This window comes from Narcine bancroftii, chromosome 7 (genome assembly GCF_036971445.1).
Source record: "Narcine bancroftii isolate sNarBan1 chromosome 7, sNarBan1.hap1, whole genome shotgun sequence".
NCBI lineage: Eukaryota > Metazoa > Chordata > Chondrichthyes > Torpediniformes > Narcinidae > Narcine > Narcine bancroftii.
The window spans coordinates 160049805-160073904 of record NC_091475.1 but is presented as its reverse complement, the minus strand read 5'-3'; the positions used below and the strand labels follow the sequence as shown (position 1 = coordinate 160073904).

The 24100-nt window shown below is 41.0% G+C and overlaps 1 protein-coding gene across 1 annotated transcript in view; it reads right to left on the bottom strand.

Annotated features, from left to right (window-relative positions):
• Positions 1 to 24100, bottom strand: part of LOC138740058 (teneurin-4-like) — a 393122-nt gene that overhangs the window by 260530 nt on the left and 108492 nt on the right. Inside the window, exon 2 of the mRNA XM_069892490.1 lies at positions 23527 to 23733. Within this exon, the coding sequence (XP_069748591.1) occupies positions 23527 to 23644 (118 nt within the window). The 5' untranslated portion in view covers positions 23645 to 23733. The remainder of the gene's footprint in view (positions 1 to 23526; positions 23734 to 24100) is intronic.

Here is a 24100-nt window from a genome sequence, read left to right as displayed (position 1 = left end):
GACAAGAGGGCACAGTCTTAGAATTAAAAAGTACCAATTTACAACAGAGACGAGGATAAATTTCTTTAGCCGGAGGGTAATGGATTTGTGGAAGTTGTTGCCACCTCCAGCTGTGGAAGCAGGATCATTGGGGGAATTTAAAGGGGAAATTGATAGGTATGGGGACAAGGCTGGAACTTGGAACTAGATGTGAGAACAGTTTAGCTCAGGGAGGTTTCATGGAGCAGACTCAATGGGCCAAATGGCCTGCTTCTATTCTTTTTTTCTTGTGATCTTGTGAAAATTGCAGAAAAAATTACCATAATTACTGCCCGTGTGGTCGTTCACACTGGGCACCTTTTTAAGACTGCAAGTACCGGAGTACAACAGTCCCGGTGGTTGGACGTGCAATAGAGTGAATAAACGTCAATGAATTGTTCCGGTATGATTTACTCTGCAGGCTTCCTCCAAAAAGGTCTAGGGGTCCTGCAGGATAAATTGCAGTGCAGGAATTGACTTAAAATTCCTGCACATTCCTTTTTAGACTGCCCGTGTAGTGTCAAAATTCCTTGATTGTGCCATTATATGCCTGAAGTCTAAAAACCATAAATGAGTGATTTATAATAAAATAGACTTGGCTTGCTTTGAGTAAAATACATCCGTGTATTTCCTTCCTTTAGGAGAATTTTGATACAACATATTTTTACCATGACCAATCCATGAATGTAATCACGGCAAAAGAACAGCCCTGGCCACAGAGGTTTGCTATTCAGGGGCCTGTTGATCATTAATGAAAAAATGCACAGCTGCAAGGCAACTAAAAGGCAAAAGGCAAGTCAGCTGGATGCACACAGCATGGAAACTGCTTGATCTGCAGAGACATCCAATGCTTCACAGAAAGGGTAATGTGATAAGGAGCATCAGCCTTGATCTCTTCAAAAGTAAAACTTATTGTTTGAGTTTTCTTCTTGTGGGAGATGACCATGATAGAAGTCAGAACTAACACATGGTTCCATGTTATTATTTGCATTTCAAAGCAAAAAGCTTTGTAAATTGAATATTTATTGATCCATCTGTAGGATTCAGAGTCTGAAGGCCACGGCTGTGCCTGGTTTCTGACACAGTCAGGCAGAGGCTTTTCTCTGTCTCCATTGATTTTTTTTTAACCATAACTGAAGCCCCCTGAATATTTTCTATTTGCTTCCTTTTAGCAACTGTCTTATCTGGTTTAAATGGCTTTCTCTAGAATTTCAGGACGACAAAAAATCATCACTGACTGGCAGGGCCAGTCATTCTCTATATTCTCCATTGATTTCAATGGTGATTGAAATTGAAATTCATTTGAAGCAGAGTGGCATGCAGAGTAATTATCATTTAACACATTTTATATTGCGGCTATGGCAAAGAATTTCTGGAGAGATAGGTGTAAGAGCAAAGAGGATCTGAAAAAAAGGAAGGCTGGCAAGCAAGACCTTCAACAGGCAGCAGTGAAATCATATCTGTGTCCTGACCCTCATCTATGGGCTAGAGATCTTCAACCATCTGAATAAAACATTTCTCTGCCCTAAATGGCCAACATTTATCCAAGATATTATGCTTCAATTTTAGATTTTCCAGCAAGAGAAACAAACCTCTTAAAATCTGATTACTTTCAATCTCTCTCAAAATTTCACACTTTTCAATGAGATTGTCCCACATTATTCTGAACCTTATACAGTGAAATCCCCAGTATCCGGCTCCTAAGGGGATTTGTAGATGCCAGATAGGTGATTTTTCTGGTCACTTGAGACTTTGTTGCAAGATGCACCAATTTTAAATGTCCACATCTTTTTAACCATTTATTTTCTGCAATCTTTTTTGCCAATTGCTTGAGGATGCTGGTTGCTTGAATTCTGGATAACAGGGATTTTACTGTATTTTTACACATTTCAATGGTGGTTTTTAGGGATATAAATAGGTAATTTAAGATATACAAAGTTATGAGAGGCAATGAATAGGGTTAATAGAATATTTTTCCCTTGCTTGAAATATCAAAAAACAACAGGGCATATGTTGAAGGTGAGAGGATGGAGTTTTAAAGATGATTTGAAGGAAAGTTTGTTTACACAGTGGAATGGAATACAATCGTAAAACATGAAAGTCTGCAGACACTGTGACTGAAGTAAAAACACAATGCTGGACAAACTCAGCAGGTCAAACAGTGTACTTTATATAGAAAAGATAAAGATACATAACCAATGGTTCAGGGTTCAGCCTTTAGTCAAGGTATGGAAAAATGTCAGCAGGTGCCCAAGCAAAATGCTGGGGTGGGGGGGGGGAGGTGGCGGAATATCATCATTATTTTTAATAGTTGTTTGAATAGGTAGTTGAATAGGCAAAGCATGGAAGGATATATACTCAATGAAGGCAAATAGGATAAACAATCGATTGGCAAAAAGGACATGAGGGGCCAAAAGGCCCCTGTTTGTACTGAACAATTCAATGACCCTTTTGTTCATTTTACTAAATTTCTCTTGATTGGATCACTCCTCATCCTGAGAATCTATTCAGCAAATCTACACAATAAAACTTCAAGCCAATTACAACCTCATGAAGATTATATTATTATGACATCATTCCTGTGTTCAAGCTTTCAGTAAATAATAAAGCTCATAACTCGGCAGTCAAATCATATGGAACATCACAAGGTTCTACAAGGTCTTATATCTGCAGGATATCATATCTCATCATCCTTAAATTGGATGAAAACAGACATAAAATACAGTCAAAAAATCCAATGTTAACACCAAATCACTAAAACTAGCTGTACTTCTTCAATCCATCTGGCAGTTATCTTGTTTATTGCAAATAACACAGTTCAAATTGCTCTCGAACATGACTACCAGATGGAAGCTTATCATCTCCAGGTGTGACCTCATTCACTCAGTTTCAATCGAAGGTGAATGAAAATCTGAATCTGGCATTTACTCACCAATATTGGAATAATGATCATGGACTCTGGTGCTGCTTCCACTTGCCTTAATAGCAACACAGCAGGGCAAAACCCTCACTATACCAAAACCAAATGCATTTGGACACATTCTCATCAATAACACTGCAAGGTCCTCGTAGGTGGTGCATTTTAGCTACGATGGAAGAAATATGCTACTATGTCTTAATTTCACCTCTTTCGCAGCCTGAACTGTCTGAGTTGAGACGAAATGGTGTAGAGCTAAGCACATTTGCTCATCTCCAATCCTTCTGTGGAATGCAGCACTGGTCAAGTTACTTTCATCATTTATCACAAGGCATTCTAGAGCAGCACATTCAACTGGGAAGTCAGATGTTAAAGTGTCCAACAGAACTACAATTCTCCTCCTTGAATCATCATCTGCTGTGATGATCAAAATTTTCCCATGAATGGATCCGCAAAATTTACACGTATCCTCAGCTACTGTTGATTGTCCATTGTTTGAGAGGATCAGCTGGTGATATGTGTGATATCTTAACTTTGTTAACATTCCTCACAGAATTTCTAACCATTTGTCTATTCCAGAGTACTGGATAAAACAAATACCATACAATTATTTGGAATGCAAACATGCAAGTGCAGAAGGCAAGTCAGAAGGTAACTACAATGTTGGCCATCATTGTAAAAGTCTTTGAGTTCAAGAACAAGGATGTCTTCATATAATTATACTGGAAACATTAGACTTGAGAGTATTGTGTGCAGTTTTTGTGTCCGAAGAATAGATAAATTTGTCACCAAGGGTGTGCAACAAAGGCTCACAAATGGATCCCTGTATGGGACAGATGAATGGGGAAGAAGAAATTCAGCTACATTTGTACAGAAGAATGAGATGGGACCTAACTGAAGCTTACAAAATTCAGTCTGTTTAGACTCCACGGTTGGCGAGGGCAGCACGTTTGGCATAGCAGTTAGCACAAAGCCTTTACAGGGCCAGTAATTTGTACTGGTCGTGGGTTTGAATCCCATGCTGTCTGTAAAGAGTTTGTACATTCTCCCTGTGACATGGGTTTTCTCCAGGGGTTCCAGTTTCCTCCCATCCTTCAAAAATGTACCAGGGTGTAGTTTAATGGGGTGTAAATTGAATGGGGTGTAAATTGGTCCTTTACCGGCATCACCTGCGGCTCCTTGAACGCTTCCACCAGCGTTGTCTCCACTCCATCCTCAACATTCATTGGAGCGACTTCATCTCCAACATCGAAGTACTCGAGATGGCAGAGGCCGACAGCATCGAATCCACGCTGCTGAAGATCAAACTGCGCTGGGTAGGTCACGTCTCCAGAATGGAGGACCGTCGCCTTCCCAAGATCGTGTTATATGGCAAGCTCCCCACTGGCCACCGAGACAGAGGTGCACCAAAGAAGAGGTACAAGGACTGCCTAAAGAAAGCTCTTGGTGCCTGCCCCATTGACCACCGCCAGTGGGCTGATCTCGCCTCAAACCGTGCATCTTGGCGCCTCACAGTTCGGCGGGCAGCAACCTCCTTTGAAGAAGACCACAGAGCCCACCTCACTGTCAAAAGACAAATGAGGAAAAACCCAACACCCAACCCAAACCAACCCATTTTCCCTTGCAACCGCTGCAACCGTGTCTGCCTGTCCCGCATCGGACTTGTCAGCCACAAACGAGCCTGCAGCTGACGTGGACTTTACCCCTCCATAAATATTCGTCCGCGAAGCCAAGCCAAAGAAGAAAAAAAAAGAAATTGGATGGCACGGACTTATGGGGCTGAATTAGCTTGTTACAGTGCTGTATGTCTAAATTCAAAATTTAGACAAACTGAATATGGGGAGAATATTTTCCTTGTCTGGGCACCTACACACAATTGATCATAGTCTCAGGTTACAGAACATGAGAAAGTATGGCATCTTTTTTGAGATCTCACAAACTCTGATTATTAAATGGTGATGACTGATGTATTCTGACCATAACTAAAAAGATGCCCAAAATAAACCTGTGGATGAATTTCACAATATTCTGCTGGCTCAACAATCGATGGTTCTTATGGATATCAGTAAAGCAAGTTTATTCATCAATTTTAATCAATGTTTAACTCCAGATGAATAATTGGGAGAAATATCCAAGTTTTAAAGGAAGAAGGTAGAATATAAATGAAAGGTTAGAAAATGCTAATGTTGTCTACCAATCTTATTCTACAGTACTAAACTAAACAGATACTCAACATAATCTACAAATAAGGAACAAAGCATACAAGGATTGTGACCTTCATTTTACAAGAAAGACTCAATAGGCTAACTGACCTTTGGTCGTTATGATTGCATAGGCTGTATGAGACTTTCTATTTAAATCATCTATCCAAGGAGAAAAAGCATCAGATTCAAAGTCAGTCTGCCTTATCCTAACATCTGGTTGCAAAGACGTTCTAGTACTTGATTCATCTGAAACTCAGACCCGTGGTTGATTATGCTGCTTTCCCTTTGTAAGATAAGAATAGGAGTAAAATGAAAACTGAAGTGTTCTTGATCTGCAGAATCAAGGACCATAAACGCTGGTGCATGTATCACTGAATCAATAAGGAAAACAATAGAATGGTAATATCTTCCAGACTATCACAAAAATGTATTCTTATATGACTTGCTTCTCATTCTGAACGCATACGTCAGGAGGGACAAAATTAATTTCGTAGAAGAGGAATCCACAATTGTCAAAAAGATGCATATCTTAATGTTTTTGAGACAGATTACTAACCAGACAATCAGATCTAAAGTTTGAATTAAATCCAGCCCTATGTGACAAGAATAATTACACAGACAACACACAGTGGTCTCTGTTTTGCTTGCTAACATGAACCGACAAACCCAAAATCCCATTAAATCTTTTGTTGTAAATAAGCTGCAGATTGCAATTTCAAAACATTTTTCTAGTTGAGTGCAATACTGTGACAAAATTCAGTTGAGATTTATTTTAATCACTTTAAATGGTTTTCTCAATGTTGTCCCTTTTGGAAGTTTGGTACGGTGACAAGAACTTAAATGCTTTGACGACACTTCCAGAAAACATAAGTAACAAAGGAAGCAGTGAAACATGCCAAAAAACAAACTCCTTTGATTTTTTTTTGATTGTTAGCACCAAGGGGGACATTTGCGGGCATCTGCGCTCCCCCATAGCGCTAGCATTGCTAGTGTCACTAGTCTCCACGGAGGGAGGAGGAAGTTTGACGGCAGTGCATGGAGGAGGTTCATGGCAGGTAGGCATCACCCCCCCCCCCACCCACCCGCCTGCTAAGTGCGTTTTCGAACGTCAGATTGTATGCCCCCCCCCCCACCACAGTTACCTTAATGCCCTCCTATTAGACTTGTTCTGACACCAAACCTATTTTTATGAAATGTAAAAAGGGAATATTATTTTTGGACTATAGACTAGATCAACCACATTAAAATCACTTAGGCCATCCTATCTGTGCAGCTCTTTGAAATGACAGAGGTGAGCTAAAATTGAAAGCACTATTGCCATAAGGTAATTGCTCCTATTTTCACTACATGTAAATTGAAATATTATGTGCACAGCCCAGGAATACAGTGTCAACATGCATCTTTCCAAAACACTGTTGGGTCCCAAAATTATGTTCAACATTTAATTAATGAAGAAATTGCAGAAACCACTCAGCAAGTTGGGTGTGGAAAGGGAAATGTTTCAGGTCAGAGACTCTTTGCCAAAACACGGATAAGAGATTTCTGTCCTGACCCGTTAAGGCATTGTTTCTCTATTCCCAGACACTGACTGTCTCCAGCATTTTCTGTTTTTATTTCAGATTTCTAGCACCTGTAGTTTTATTTTTGATTTTCATTTTCAAGTGACAATTGATTTTCAAAGTACTTTCCATGATTAAAAATGAAAATTAGAAAGCACACAAAGAACACAAATGAATTAACATACACACCAAATAAAAAATACAACCCTTAAAGGACCAACATAGGTGTCAATATTCTCTTAGTAATTTGATACACATGAAAAGATAAAACCTTGCAAATCATTTTTTGTTTGGTGTCCAAGCTTCAGCCTTTTTAAAAAATTCTTGCAATACAGTACTTTCAGTACAATCGAATTCCCTATGGAGCTCCCTATGCTCGAACACCTGCTTGCATTTCCCCTGTCCCCAGCAGGTACACGAGCATAGGGAACACCAGGTCAACAGTCCACATGAAAATTTTATTTATCTAAATCCAAAATTCAATTGGATTTCAGAGATTCTTAAAAAGCTGAAAAAGACCATCGGTTTACCAAGAAGAAAACCAAAAATGTTCATGCGAGTAAGCTGTCTTGTCCAATCTGTTCAGGCCTCACAACAAACCATGTATAATTTAGACAATTATAGACAGATTGTGATTTCTTTATGTCCTGATGGAGTCTGCTAAGCAAAATAAGAGCACATGGTACTCAGGGAAAGAGACTGCCAGGAGACAGAGAGTGGGAATAAACGGGGACTTTTCTGGTTGGCTGCCGGTGACTATTGATCTTCCACAGGACTCTGTGCTTGGGCTGCAGCTTCTTCATGTTATATGTCAATGTTTTGGATTAGATAGTTTTGTGGATGTTTGCAGATGATACAAAGATCGGTGGATGGGTAGGTAATGGCGAGAAAGTACTGAGCCTGCAGAGAACTTACACAGGTTAAGAAATTTGGCAAGTAAATGGCAGATGGAGTACAGTGTAGAAAGTGTATGATTATTCATTTCAGTGGAAGGGCTAAAACATAGGCTATTTTCTGAATAGGTAATGAGGTCAGAAATCAGAGGTACAGAGGGACTTGGAAGTCCTCTGTGAGACTTCCTAAAAGTCAAACTGTAAAATCAGTGGTAAGGTAGGCAAATGGAATGCTCACATTCATTTCAAAAGGAATAGAATACAAATGCAGGGATGTGATGTTGAGGCTTTATAAGGTATTTGAATGTTGTGAGCAACTTTGAGCACCATACCGTATTGGGTGGCACGGTTGGTGTAACGGTTAGCGCATTGCCTCTATAGCACCAGCAATCAGGACTGGGGTTTAAATCCTGCAATGTCTGTTTGGATATTCTCTGGGGGCTCTGGTTTCCTCCCACCATTTGAAATGTACTCAGGGTGGATGTTAATCAGTTGTAAATTGGGCGGCAAGGACTCGTGGCTGAAATGGCCTGTGACCATGCTGAATGTCTAAATTGAAATTGAAATCTAAGGAAGGATGTATTGGCATCAGAGAGGGCCCAGAGAAGGTTTACAAGGATGTTCCCTGAAATTAAAGGGGATGACGAGTATTTGAAGGCTCTGGGACTGTACTCTCTGGAGTTTAGTCTGGATAGAGTGGATGTGGAGAGGATGTTTCCCATAGTGGGGGAGTTTGGGATCAGAGCCAGAGCAATAGAATATGAAAATGTCCCTTCAGAACAGGCATGAAGTGAATTTGTGGAATTCATTGCCATCGATGGCTATGGAAGCCAAGTAATTGAGAATATTTGAGCCAAGGGTAGATATATTCTTGATCAGGAAGGAAATCGAGGGTTATGGGGAGAATGTGAGAGAATGGGGTTGAAAAGGACAGTAAATCAGCCATGATGGAATGGCAGGGCAGAGTCAATGGACTGAATGTTTTAATTCCGCTCCGATGTCTTATGGTCTGATGAAAACATTTCCAAGAAAATCTATGACATTCCTCTTTAACATCTCAATGCAACCAAGCATAACCCCTCAGGCATCAATCTCACATGATCATATATGTTATTTAACCATGACTGGTCACAATGCACAGATGACATTAAAAAGGTCCTGAATGGGTGACTTTGCGAGATTATTTGATCACTGATATCTGGGTTTCTTCCTTTGCCCTCAAAATCTACTTTAAATAAGATATGTTCAGTTTTAAATATCAATTAAATCCTAGGAAGTGTTCTTCCAGGAATCTGGTTCTTGGGAGAAATAACAAATAGCTGGGTTTGTTTTTGTTCATTGCAGCTCATCTCACAGAAGACAATAATCTTACTTTTATATGTGCAAGGCCAAGCAAAGCACAAATTTTGTGGTGTTTGAGGAAGAGTATGAGAAATTTGTGAGGGGAAAATAACTTGACACTATAGCAATAGCATTCCCTGGAGAACCACACTGCCTACTCTCTCTGAAGTTGGATCACGTGAACATGTAAAATATGAACTGAATGCTGTTATCCACACTGCAAGTTGCTGATAGGAAAATCAGAGGGGAACAGTATTGGTGGGCATGAGAGAAAATAGGCTAAGGGGAAATAGGCTGTTGGGATTGATCTGAGAGCTGGCATAGGATTAGAATTTATTGTCACAAATATGTAGCACAATATTCATTGTTCTGCAGCAGTATACATGCAGTTCCCGAATTAAAAATGCCCAATTTACGAACAAGTCATATAAACAAACCGAAAAGCTGACCAGAATGCTGTCAACTTGCATCATGAGAGAGTAGCATATCGCTAACCCCCACCCCCCACCCCCCAGCAGCAAAATCAAACCCTGACTCTCCAGCATCTGGTCCATCCTCTCCAACAGTAGCCATCTCTCCATCATTCTCTCCTACATCATCCAATTATGTACTGTATTATTAGAAGATGTTGCAGTGTATTTGGAAGTGTTTCTTAAGTGTTTTACATGCATAGAAAAGTAAAATATATACTATATATGCTATGTACTAAGATAAACATTTGATTGACGCTAAATAAGGACTGTATGTACTTGTTCTGATATAAACTCAAGTTAAAGACACCTAGGTAACAAAACTAATTTTTAACATGGGGATAGCCTGTACAGGAGCAAAATTGGTATAAATTACATTTAAAGAAAATAATGAGTGCAGAAGAAAAGTGAGGTAGTGTCTGGCCGAGTTCACAACGATCTGTAGCCTTTTCCTATCCTGTGTGTTGACACCTCTATACCAGATAGTGAAGCAACCAGTCAGAATGCTCTCCACCTTACACCTGTAGAAATTTGTAAGTCTTTAATGACCTACCAAATCTCCTCAAACTCCTTAAGAAGCATCGCAGGCAGTAAGTCTTCTTCATGAAGTACGTTAGTGATGTTAACACCCAGAATTTTAAGTTCATAACCCTTTTCACTGCTGATCCCTCGGTGAGGAATGGTTGGTGTTCTCTTGGCTTCCCCTTCCTGAAGTCCACAATCAATTCCTTAGCTTTGCCAATGTTGAGTGCAAGGTTGCTGATCTATCTCATTCCTGTATGCTTCCGCATTGTCATCTTTACCCTTTCCACTGCTGACCTCTTGATGAGGCCTGATTCCCCCCCTTTTCCCCCTTCATGTCATTATGAAATATGAAAATCAGGTAAAGCGGGCTTGTGCAAAACACCCTTGAAGCAGTAAAACATTTAGAAGTACTGATGGAAGAAATAAAAAATGAAATTATTACATGGTATTGATCCACATTGATAACATTTGACCAGTGTGGAGGGGTACTGAATGGGTGCTCAGAGCCTGTGATGAACCTGGCTACGTCTACAACCTTCTGCAGCCGATGCCCTTCCTGGCCAGTCAAATTACCAAACCAGGCTGTATTGTAAAAGCTGGTATACTTTCCACAGTGGATGTGTAGAAGTTTGATCCAGTGTTTGACAACAGGCCAAATTTCCTAAGACTCCTTCGGAAGTAGAGGTAGTGGTGTGCCTGCTTTGCAGTTGCTTTGATGTGCTGGTTCCAGTAAAGGGCTTCTGAAATTATGGACTCCCAGGAACTTGAAGGTTCTGACCTCTCCACCTCCTTCCTCTTCAATGCAGACAGGTTCTTGGTCCCCCAGTCTCTCCTTCAACAATTAGCCTCCTTGGACTTGCTGACATTGTATGCTAGATTGTGTTCTTGCACTACCCAACCAGGTTCTCGATCTTCATACTGTATTCTGATATATAAATCCCAGTTATTCAGTTAATAACGATGGTGTTGTCAGCAAATTTGTGGATTGAGTTGGTGATGAACTTGGCTGTGTAGTCTTGGGTGGATTTGAGTAGGGATAACTATATATTGGTCAGCTCGGTGGAGGAAGTGATGTTGCTGATCCACATTGATTGGGGTTTGCCGATGAGAAAGTCAAGGATCCAGTTGCAGATGGATGGACAGTATCCCAGTTCTTTAGCTTGTTATTAAGTCTTGCTGGTATGTTGGTGTTGAATGCCGAGCAGTAGTCCATGAATATGTTGGTGTCCTGTGGTCTAGGTGATCTAATGCAGAGGTTCAGCCAGGTGACATCTGCCATCAATGTGCTGATAAGTGAACTGATGTGGGCCCAGGTCCTTCCTGAGATAGGCTACATGGTAGACATCAGTGCCATGGTTGATGGTCATCGAAGAACATTATGTTATTCTTCTTGGCCACTGGAATGATGGATGGATACCCTTTTGAATCAGAATTTATCAAGAAAAGAGCCAGGAGGAACCAATAAAAACTTCCCAAGAGTTTAACTGAACAGTGGTGCATTTTGTGCAATTGATTTTACTCCTTATGTAAAGCAGGTTAACATGCTGTAAGGAGAGATAACATGCTCAAAATAATTTAAGATCCATCACTAGGAAATCCATGTTCAATAGACTGCATATTAAATTAAGAGGCCCACTTACTGGGCTGTGAATAGATGCAATTTTTTGCCTTTGTTATTTAAATATATTTTGTAATGTATTTATTTTTATGGACAATTTTTATGTACAAGTTGATCCTGATATTTGTAGTGTTGGTGTTCAACTTTAGCTTCTAATGCTGCCTGTATATATTCAATTATTCAAAGAGAATGAAGTAAAGTTTTACATTTATGGAGGACCTTTCACATTCCATTCACTTCAGCAAATTGCTTTTTGAAGAGAAGTCACAAGTATATTGCGGACAACATGGCAGGCAATTTGCATACGGCAAAGAATGCAATGCTGATAATGAATGTGAATCAGAATTTCTTGTCATGAACATGTCACGAAATGTCACGAGCAGATAATATTCAAATAAATTGCATGAGGGATGAATATCGACTGCCACCTTGCTTTTCTGTTTTGTGCAATGAGATTTCTGACGTTCACTTGAGAGAGTTAAGGTGTGTTGCAAGCAAGGGTAGTGGGCTTTAATGCTGCATTCTCCTGACACCAAATTGAAACATGGATCTGGATTGGTTTTGCTAACGACAGGAAATCTAGGCAACCACTTTGTTCTGGATTTAGTTGCTAGTTCACTTAGTTTGAGGATGATCTTTTCCACTGATTGCTGAATTAAAAGATAGTGACTCCAAGGTACAGTTCTCCTGGCATTCACCTGTCATTTTCTGCAATTTGAATGTGCAAATTTGCACAAAGGCAGCCTCCACAACATTAGTCTCTGCTCCTTTGTGATGTGAGCTGCAAATGCTATCAATACCATCTAACTTTCTGAATAAATTGTAATTCATTTTTAACGTGTTATAATAAAAATTAAAGGGGGTCATAAAATATTTCTTCACTTTCGATACATGTTCCACTAATGACATAATGATGAAATGTAATTATCTTTTTAATTGGATAGTCAAGTTTTTTTGCTGAGCACCTCTGCCCAAATGCAAAATTACTTAATCCGTAGAACTGCTTTGGTATTCTGAAGCAGCATCAAGCTGTGCTATTGTAGGAGGCACAGTGTGCACTGAAGTGAAGAGCTCAAGGGAACCAGACATATCTTCCACTTCTCAGTGATGAGTTCTGCATTCACTGGTCACTGATGTCCCATGGAACAACCACCAATTGAATTTCACAATATGAAACCAAAATGCCTCTGTCTATTTGTGGTGTTTAAAAGATATGGGTGCTGCATTCAGTGTTCGAGAGAAGTGGTGGGGGGGGGGGGGTGGGGGGAGCTCTTTTATTTTGGAAAAACCAAAAACAGATTGGTTTATCGATTTGGGGAGCACTTGTGCTTAGTCCACTGGAGTTACAGCAGTATATATTTATCTGTCTGGGCACACCCATTGGCATCCTGTACCTGTGGTCTCTCCCACAGGCTCCTGAATAAAGGTCTCTCAGACCCCTCCTCAGTTTGGGACAGTTGACCACCAGGGATGTGCCTTCATTCTATTGTGAATAAAAGCCCATCAGTTTTGCTCATCTTCAGTCTTTTGAGTCATTGCTGATGCATCAATTTTATTTGCAATCATCTTGACAGTGGAGCAGATCCTGAAGCCAGAGTAACTAGAAATCGACCTTCAATTACTCGAGGCACTTACCATCTTTGAACTCTGGCTGCGCTGTTTCAAAGCATCCTGCAGGCATCATCAGCCATCGATCAGTTGGAGAAAGACAAATTACAGGTACTAGACTCCCGCATCGGGCCCCTGGTGTACTCGATGATCAGGGATGCCATACCGTATCCAGAGGCAATGAACATATTGAAAGGCCAGTACCTGAGAAATGTCACTGAGGTCTACGCCAGATACCTCTCAGTGACCTGAAAACAGCGACCCGGGGAGTCAAATGCCAAGTACCTTCGGGCCCTGTGAACCCTCAGACAGGCCTGTGAATGCAAGGCCATGACAGCTGCGAAGTACACAGAGGACCTGATTAGGGATGCCTGTGTCACAGGCATCGGGTCCAATTACATCCACCAGAGACTCCTAGAGCAAGGTGAGCTCAGTCTGCGGAGGGTGGTCAAATTGGCAGGCACATTTCAGAACATGGAGGCCTACTCAACCGACAACACGGCTGGCTTGTGGTTGCCTGGGCGCCGCCAACTTGGGACATGCCTGCACTGTCACATTTTGCAAGTCATCTGACCACAGTCATTGCACTCCGTGAGAAACCGAGGTTCTACTTCTGTGGCCTGGGCAAGCACCCGAGGAAATGTAGCCCAGCAAAAGAGGCAGTCAATTACAGCTGCGGTAAGAAAGAGCACTATACTAAGGTGTGTACATCAAAACTACCCCTCCCTAGCAGTGCAGCATGCGGGTTATGGGGGCCGCCACCTTGGATGACGCCATCGCCGGGAACTAGCAGTGCTATGTGCAGGTCGTGGGGGTCGCTATTTTGGGTGCCACCTTTAAGATCCAGCAGCGCTGTGTGCAGGCCATCATCTTAAATGTCACCATCTCCTGACTCAACACTCAAACTCTTTGAAGAAATGACAAGCAGCAATCTAACACTAGCTTCCATCACACTTGACCAGAGCAGTCCCCACCAACTTGCCAGGTCAATGATAGACATTCAGGTAATGGCCATGTGTGAGGGTCAGTACCAAGGGAGGGGGCATGGGCAGACATTACCACCCACAAAGTGAGGTGATATGCGTTTCTATACGGTCATGGCCATCCCTGGCCGTCAGATCTGCCCCACCCCTTCCTGTGTCACCAGCATGCGTCAAGCATCGTTAGCATCCAGCTTGATGCATTCTAATGACTCTCCACCTGCCACTGGCCACATCACTAGCGTACGCTAAGCATTAGTAGCGTCTAGTGATGCTTATCGCAATAAAAACAGTACCCTCGTATCCTCCGTTGGAGGGGTGGAAGGTGTTAACATTGATCCGCAGGTAGGTCCCAGCATCCAAAAGTACCACCCCTGCCACTGCTTAGTGAGTTTATGAACATTCCACTGTGCCCCCCTCTAACATTCGTTCTGTCACCGACCCTGCACGTAATGAGTTACCTGTTTGATATTGGGAGCACGGAGAGCTTCATCCACCCTGACATGGTGCAACATTACTCCCTCGTTGTAAGGCCAGTAAGCCAAAAAGTCTCCTTGGCCTCAAGATCACATATGGTGGATGTCCGCATCTACTGTGTACTGACTCTGACTGTGCTGGGCACAAACTATAAAAACTTTAAACTTCTGTTGATGCTACAGCTCTGCCCTGCCTTGCTACTGGTACTGGACTTTCAATGTCACCTTAAAAGTGTGATGATGGAGTATGATGGGCACCCCACTGTATGTAACCAGCAGTTTTAAAATTGACCATTGCGCTCCACTAACCCTTCAGCCCCCTCCCCCACCACACACAGCCAACAACCTGATTGCCCATCGCGCACGACCTGTGGACTCTCCAACCTCAAAATCACCCCTTCATTGCTGTTCACCAATCTCACCCCCAATTATAAAGCCGTTGCCACCAAAAGTAGGCAGTTCCCTGAATGTATGCACCCATTCCTGGAACTACCCCTTCTCCACAGACTTAAGGCCCTGAATAGTGCTTGGGGTTCTTCTCTTACTCTGCCCAGTGGGTCCCCAACTACACGGACAAGGCCCGCCTCCTCGTTAAATCCACTTCTTTTCCCCTAACACCAGAGGCCCGTGCAGCCTTCAGCTGGATCAAGGTAGACATAGCCAAAGCCACGATATACGCTGTGGATGAATCCATCCCACTCCATAAGAAGAACGATGCATCAGACTTCGCTCTGGTTGCCACACTTAATCAGGTGGGCAGACCCATTGCTTTCTCTTCTTGCACCCTCCAGGGCCCTGAAATGTGACACTTCTCTATCAAGAAGGAGATCCAAGCCATTATCGAGGAGGTTCGGCACTACCTAGCTGGGAAACGATTTACCTTGCTAACCAACCAATGTGCAGTTGCATTCATGTTCAATAACTTGCAGTGAGGTAAAATCAAGAACGACAAGATATTGAGGTGGAGAACTGAACTTTCCACCTATAAGTATGATACCTTGTACTGGCCTTAGAAACTCAATGAAGCCCAGATGCCCAATCTCGTGGAACCTTGTGCCAGTGCATAAATCAAACACTTACAAGCCTTTCATAATGATCGCTGCCACCCCAGAGTCACCAGGTTCTTCCAATTCGTCAAAGCCCACAACCTACTTTCCTCCATCGATGACCACAGTCTGCCAGGGCTGCGCGAGTGCAAAACACTCTTCTTCCGGCCAGACAGAGAGCAGTTGATAAAAGACACCCACTCCTTTGAATGCGTGAGCGTCGACTTCAAAGGACTCCTCGGACTCCAATGTGCACTTCCTCAATATCATTGATGAGAACATGTGTTCCTTTCGCCATCCCCTGACCTGACATGACAGCTGCCACAGTCATCAAGGACTTATGCAATCCACTCAGTTTCGCTTTCCCAGCTATATTCAGAGCGACCAGGGGCCCTCCTTTATGAGCGATGAGCTGCGCCAGTACCTGCTGGCCAGAGGCATCGTCATGAGCAGGACCACCAGCAACAACCCCAGGGGGAACATGCAGGTGGAAAGGGAGAATGCTTCAGTCTGGAAGGGCGTCCTTCTGGCCCTGTGTTCTAAGGGCCTCCCAGTCTCCTGCTGGCAAGAGGTCCTTCCTGAGGCACTCCATTCCTTCAAGTCCTTTCTTTGTATGGCCACCAATGCCACACCACGTGAACATATGTTTTCCTTTCCCAGGAAATTGGTGACAGGATCAACACTGCCGTCATGACTGATGTCCTCAGGGCCAGTCCTACTACAGAAACATGTAAGGAGTCACGTCAAATCCACTGGTCAAAAGGGTCCACCTCCTCCACGCCAACCCCCCAATATGTCTAGGTGGAGTACCCCGATGGGCATGAAGACACTGTCACCATTAGGGACTTGGTGCCCTCAGGGACTCTGGAGACCACCTCTGATCACACCGTACCCCTCCCACCCCTCACCACTCACAATGCACGAAGGCTATGGCACATTACCTTAGCCCCAACAAAATGACACACCAAACTGGTCGGCAGGCACCCATCAGCTCACCGCCGACGACTACAACAGATGGCCCAGACTGTCCAGGACCCGATCGCTGCACCGCAGTCACAGCTGGTAGTAAGACAGTCACAGCAGAAAACCAAACCACCCAAAAAACTTAATTTGTAATTGTATCATCAACACTTCACCCCACCGGGCTCGTTTTAAATACAAGGGTGAATGTAGTAATCCACTGTCTGTATATATTTATGTCTGGGGACACCCATTGGTCAACCCTACCTGTGGCCCCACAATAAAGGTGACTGTCCCTCAGCCCTCTCCTCAGTTCGGGACAGTCGACCACCAGGGATGTGCCTTCATTCTATTGCGAATAAAAGCCTATCAGTTTTGCTCAACTTCAGTCTTTTGAGCCATTGATGGTGCATCTGTGACGCTGAGCTTTCAGATGTCTGCATTCTAATTTACCATCCCACTCTAATTTTGACTGCTTGGTTGGAGCCCTCTGGCCCTTTTACTATGAAGCCCAACATAAGCTCAATTCTCATCTGAGCAGGTTACTGCCTGCAGGACTTACAGTTGAATTCTCCAACTTCAGGTAACTTTCTCCTTTCTGTTTGTACCAGGATTGGGCCATTTGTGCTGATCATTCCCCTCCCTCTTTCTCTTTCCTTTGTATATTCAGGCCTGGTCAGCACATCCCAGTCGGCCAGACGATACGACATCACTCAAACTTCAGAACATTATCAACACATGACACAGACACATTACATCATTTCACTCTTTTGTTCCTGTGATAGTACAGATTCTATCACCAATGTGTATATGTACAGATGGTAATGTAGGATGACTGTGATTGGCTGAAAGTGTAGCCATGACAGGTCTTAAAGGATTGCTCCTAGCCAGACCAGGTCATTCTGGACTGGTCGATCTACTTGTGATATGCTCCAGTCTTCTAGTTAATAAAAGCCTTGGTTTGGATCAACAAGTCTGGTTCTTTCGACGCGCACTACAGTTCCCTCCATTACCCTCACCTATCTTCCTGATGCACAAATCTAACTTTTCCTGTATCTGCAGTCTCTCATGTGCCTCTTGTATTTCTCACCACCTCAGACTCAATGAAGGATGTTTGATCTGAAACATCAATGGTTTCTCTTTCCACAGATGATGCCCAACCTGCTGATTAAAAAAAAAACTTCATGCATTTTCTGGTTGTGTTTCAGATTTCCAGAAACCACTGTTTGTTTATTGATTTTCAGAAATGGATGGGCCAGGGTGCTTTACCAAAGGTGCTGCAGCCAAGAGAGGTTTCAGCAAGAAGAATGATAGCTGTTGGTGGAATGCTGTAGGGCAGTTGAAATGCCTTGCTCTTTGTCAGTCTTTTATAATGAGCACTATTCCTTACACTTTCCTCTATTTGCCTATTTTTCATTTACAATGTACATCCACCTCACTTTTGAAAGGTGTTATTCTAATAATACAAAAATAACTTAAACAGTTTCTGGCCTAATTTCTGGACCCTTTATTACAAGGAAATGTACCTTTTGTCTTCAAAACTGAACTTGTTCAAGTATGCATCTGTCTAATAGAAATTGTTCTTTAGTCTTAAAGAGAAAACAATATTGCATTGACTTTGTTACTTTGTCATGAGATGGAAGGCCTAATAATTATTAGTCTTTGAAAAAAATTTCAATAACTTGGCTGTGAGGAAATGTCTTGCTTTCATTTACTGCATCGTACACTATTTGCCACAAAAGAAAATGTGTTGTTGATGATATTTTAACGAAGATGGTGGTCCTACAATTTTTTTACTTGGAGGCAGGGAAGAAAAAAATAATAATAAAAGCCTTAGCAAGAAGGGATACAAGATCAGAAGCTTTTTAGGCAGAGTGAAGAAAATGCAAGGGTAGCTCTGAGTAGTAGCTAGGATGTGGGGTACAAATTACAACAGGGGTTGAAGAAGGCATGTAAGAAAGGCAATGTTACAGTGGTCATGGAGAACTTCTACATGCACTGGATCCCAAAAATTAATTTTTGGAAAACCTACAAGATACTTTGTGATTGAACCCACTAGGGAAAAGACAATTCTGGATTTGGTGTTGTGCAAAGAACCAGAGTTGATGAGGGATTGGAAGGAAAAGGGGAGGCAGTGACCACAATATAATCAAATCCTCCCTGCAGTTTGAGAGGGAGAATCTAAAATTGGATGCATCAGTATTACATTTTAATAAAGGTAATAACAGAGACATGAGAGAGAAGCTGGCCAAAACTGATTGGAAATAGACACTAGCGGGAATGAGCAGCAGTGGTAGGAGTTTCTGGGAGTAATTGAAACGACACAGGGTCATTTCATTCCAAAGGAGTAGTTTTCTAAAGGGAGAATAAGGCAGCCTTACTCGATAAGGGAAGTTAAAGACAATATGAAAGCAAAAGCAAGGGCACAGAATATTGCAAAAATTAGTGGGAAGATAGAAGATTGGGAAACTTTAAAAAATAAACATAAGGCAACTAAAAGAACAATAAACAGAGCAAGGATGAAATATGAAGGTAGGCTATTCAACAGCATTAAAATGGGCACCAAAATAATTTTTCACATATATATAAAACAAGTAAAAGAGAGGCATGAGTGGACATCAAACTGATGTAGAGGTAACAAGAAGAAGTCGTCACAGGGAACAAAGTAATTGTGGATGAACTGTAAGTATTTTGTGTCAGTCTTCTCTGTGGAAGACACCAATGACCTGCCAAAAATTCGAAAGATGAGGAGTTAAAGTGAGTGTATTGCTAAGGAGAAAGAGTTTGGGAAGCTGAAAGGACTGAAGGTGGATAAGTCACCTGGACAATCTGGACTACATCCCAGATAGCTGAAGAGTATTTGGAGGCATAAACAGTGATCTTTGAAGAATTACTAGAAAGCAACAAAATGCTGATAAAGATTTGACAGAGTTGATACTGAGCGATAGCTCCTTCCAGTTGGAAAATTTAGAACAAAGGGACAATTTTCAGGCTTGGTGGTTGGTCATTATATACTGAGGTGAGAAGAAATCATTTACTCAGATGGCTGTAGATCTTTGGAAATTGCAACTTTAGAGGGCTGAAGGAACTGGGCTGTGAGTGATCGATGTTTGGGCACTAATAGAATGAGGGAAACCTACAAAGTTTCTCGTGAGTAGATGTGGAACATATTTTCCCTCATTCAGGTGTCCTAGAATAAGGGAGCACAGAGGGGATGTGTCATTTAGATTGAAATGCAGAGATATCTCTTCACTTAGAAGATAATAAATCTTTGTAATTTATCATCTCTGTGGCCTATGGAGGCTAGTTATTTTGATTTCATTTAAAAATGAGATTGCGAGATTTCTGAATATTAGGCAAAGGGAATGGGCAGGGCAAGAAAATGGTGTTTAAGTCAAAGATAAGCCATGATCTTATTCAATTAGGCTAATGTGATAGTATGAGTACTATCACCAATGTATATATTTGTATATATTTACATATAGTAGTAGTGATTGGCTGAGAGCTGTAGCCATGCCCACCAGCAGGTCATAAAGTGCTGCTCATAACCAGACCCAGATCAGTCTGGACTGGTCAAAATCGAGGCACTACGCTCCAGTCTTTTGCTAATAAAAGCCTTGGTTTGAGTCAACAAGACTTTGAGTCATTCGATGTGCTACAGCTAAATAGCCTCCTATGTCTTAATTTGTCCAGGAACATAGACACAAGTGTAAAGATCAGCCATGGTTTGAATGAATAGTGGACCATAGCTTATTTCTAGAACCACTGTGACAACTGCAGGCCCACAAACTGCTGCACAGGCATGTACTTAGTTGATTCAGCCCTCATGTTTTCACTTGTTGGGCATCTTAAGAGCTGGGAAACACAGTTTTTTTAACAAATTAAATATAATGGTGAAGGTAGGCAGCTCGCAAGCCTAACTGCTTACCCACACTTCGACCTGCCTTCATTAAAACTCGAAATGGCAACTTTATTATTTGATAGTCTGTTAGCCCAAATATGTCTTTTCTGCTTTTGCAAGTTGTGATTATTCACAACTCTGACATGTAATTCCATTTGGGGAATGAGTTTCTGTTGAAACAGGACTTTTGGGAACTTTTTCCACAGAAACACAAGAATTAACACGAATACAATGTCTCCTTCAGGATGTGATCAGATTCTCTACTTCAAATCTGTTCCTCCCCAGAGTGCTATTCATGGCATCAGCATGGTCTCATTTGCTCTTTTTTAATTGAAATAAAATAAGATTAGGGCAAAAGATTTTAAAAAATACATGACGCAAAGATCAATTTTTAAAAGAGCCACACATTGTGAGAATCTTTTTAAATATCAGATTTCAACATTAATGAAACAAAGTGAAATAATTTTTAAATTGGTAAATTATGTTAAAAACAAAAACAGAAATTTAGATATCCAACAAAATCAATGAAATACTGAATTGTCAAATCAACATAAGCTCGGATTTACCCAAAGTACAGTACCACGCAGGCATTTAGATTTTTATCAATTGTTGATCCCTTAAAAAAACCAATTGAGTAAAATTCAAGTTGGATTAAATAATTTCCCAGTATTTTTTACTCTTCATCAATGTTCACAATGAGTTAAAAGTGGATAACTAGTGCTGAAAAAAATGTTAATGAGCTATAATTTTTAGAGAGTTGCTCAATATTAGGAGTTAAAATATATTTTCTTTTTGAAAAAGGAAACTCTGAAAGCTACAGATCAACAGTAAAATAAAATGCAGAACAAGTGCCAATCCTTAAAATTCCAGTGCTCGAGGAAGTACATGCAAAGCTGAACACTTATTTAATGGACAATGCAGGCCACCTGCATCAGCAGAAGTATTACAAGGACCACAGATCTATTACACTTTGGACATGTGAATTGGATTGAGGGCAAATTTATTTTTGAGATTCTGTGAATTTAATCTGTTAACCCAAATGAGGGTGTGGGAGTGGAATATCATGGTAGGTGAGGCATTGGGTTGTTCAGTGTTTAGGTAGGGGTGTTGATCACCTTTTCTATGGTTTCCATTGGTTTAGATAACTATTTTAAAACAATAACTGTGAAGGACCTTGTGGTGACTTTCTACTTTAGAGCACAATTACCAAAATAAACATTTATTTTATCTCTTTCCAAATTACTGTTGTGTCTCCTGGAAATGTTTTTCCCTTTGGTCCTGATTCCATATGCCATGGCCTTGATAAAAGTTGCAATTCCAGTGTGACATGGGCAATGTCGTTAGCTGGAGAGATGTAATTACAACATCACTAAAAAATCATCTTATAAATAAAGAAACTTGGCCCAACCATCACTAATAAACACATGGCAATGAGATTCAGGAATCCCGACTCAGGGATTATCAAAATCCAGTGGAGATGAACAGAATGTATGCAGAACAAAGTGGTTCCCCAGTTTCTGGGCCAATATTTATTCCTCAACTACATCACTATAAACATAACCTGGTTATTACGATAGTCCTATCAGTGGGACTTTTGATACATGAGAGCTACGAGGGGTATCAGGTTATTCACAACCTAGAATTAATTTATGGAGCAAGGTGGTATCAATTTCCTGTCCAATGTTAGGACTTGACTTGTGCTTTCCTGCAGTTTAACATGATCGTGGTGTTTGGCTCTAGCCGGAATCAACAGCAGTTCATTCAATCTGAAGACCTTGGAGCTCAATCTTGCCATTCCATTCAATTCAGCAAAGCTTTTTAATCTTGGCCTCTTGTGGGTATTGCACTCCTGCACTGATGAAAACATCTTTCACAAATTGCCATCACCTCAAGGTTTAACTTCTCCAAATTTCTTCTCATTGTCATCCTTCAAAAATATTATCTATTCTATGATTTGGTTCCCAGGTCTTAACCTGCACAGCTTCTAAATAATCATTAATCTGTATTCAGCAACACATTTTTCCATAACCATGTCATTGTGCTTAAATTTATGTTCTTCACAACATTTTCCAATCTTGCCCAAGTTCAAGTTTATTCTCAGATGTACCAAAGTACAGTGAAAAAGATTGTTTTGGGTGCTATCCAGCAACCCACATATACAATACAGTACAGATACAGTTACAGATAGAGATCAGATAGTACAGAGCAAGGGCAACATCATTTTACTCATAGGTGGTTCAGTCAGAGGTCTGATATCCAGTGAATCTAAATTATTGTCTGGTCTATTATTGAAAGCCAATCTTGCAGCCATTAAACAAAATAGGGCTTTGTCTTTCATATAAGGCCTTTCAGAACCAAACAGCATCCAAAGTCTAACTTTGATGTCAAGTGAGTTTTGTTGCAGTGTGTGTGGTCTGTAATACAATGTAGTAAACATGGTTGCCTCCATGTACATATGAAGTTTCCTCAAACAGTTAAAATATTTCCTTCAAATCCCTGTTGGATCTCAACATTCTTGCACTTAAGAACCTGTACATTCTGAGCCCTCTTTTACATAAGACGCACACAACAAATGCAAATTGTTACTGTTGTTTAAACCAGCAAAAATAGCTCATCTTATTTCATTCTATGTACCGGGTATTTAGAAACATCAAATCAATTGCTCAAGCCAATTAATCAGTCTACTTAAAGTGAACTAGGAGTCCTATGGTTCTCTGGAAGAAAATCAACTACTTTTCTTGAACCCAAGTGAAAAAAGGCTTAGGTAAATGTTTAAAAATAAACTGACACATGGTATAATTATAAAAGGCAACAGAAATATTCTAAATTCTAAGTTCACTATGTAATTTTCCAAGGCTGTAGCCAACTAGTGAACATAAAAATACAAAGTGGGTTGTCAATATGCTGGAATTATTTGCTGTGTTTTGTGTTAATTGTCAAGGTAAGCAGCATTCATTTATAATGGATCACAGTGTGTCAACTGCAAATAAGGAAAATAAATTTAACTTACCATTTGTTGGAACGTACAAGCTTCCAGAATCAGTTTTAACCAAGAAAGAGTTGGGAACAAACTCCTCATCAGAGTCAGAATCTGGGTTTGACTGGGTCATCTTATTGCTGAGTAACATTGGCTGGTTCTCATTGACTTCAGAAGGAAGGGGAGGGGAGATGTACTGCTCTACTGGGGTTGAAGCAATGGAGCAAGGCAGAGGTGGCCCTGAGAATAAAACAAGAAAAAAAACAATGAAAGTTCAGGACTTGGGTAAGAGTGAGGACACATAATGAGTCAAAGCAATCAACAATCCACGTGTAATTGTAGAGAAATGGCAAACAATTAAAGCTGTAAATAACCATATAACAATTATAGCCCGGAAACAGGCCAATTTGGCCCTTCTAGTCCGCACTGATCCAAGAACCCTAAAAAAAATACAAAAAGAATTGCAAAATGCTTCTATTTTGATTGGAATGTTACCCATATTCACATACATTGCTTGCAATAGTTACACACAGAAATAATACTATAATGTTGCTTATATATAAACATTAAAATCTTATGCATTCACCTGAATTTGAAAAAGTTGATT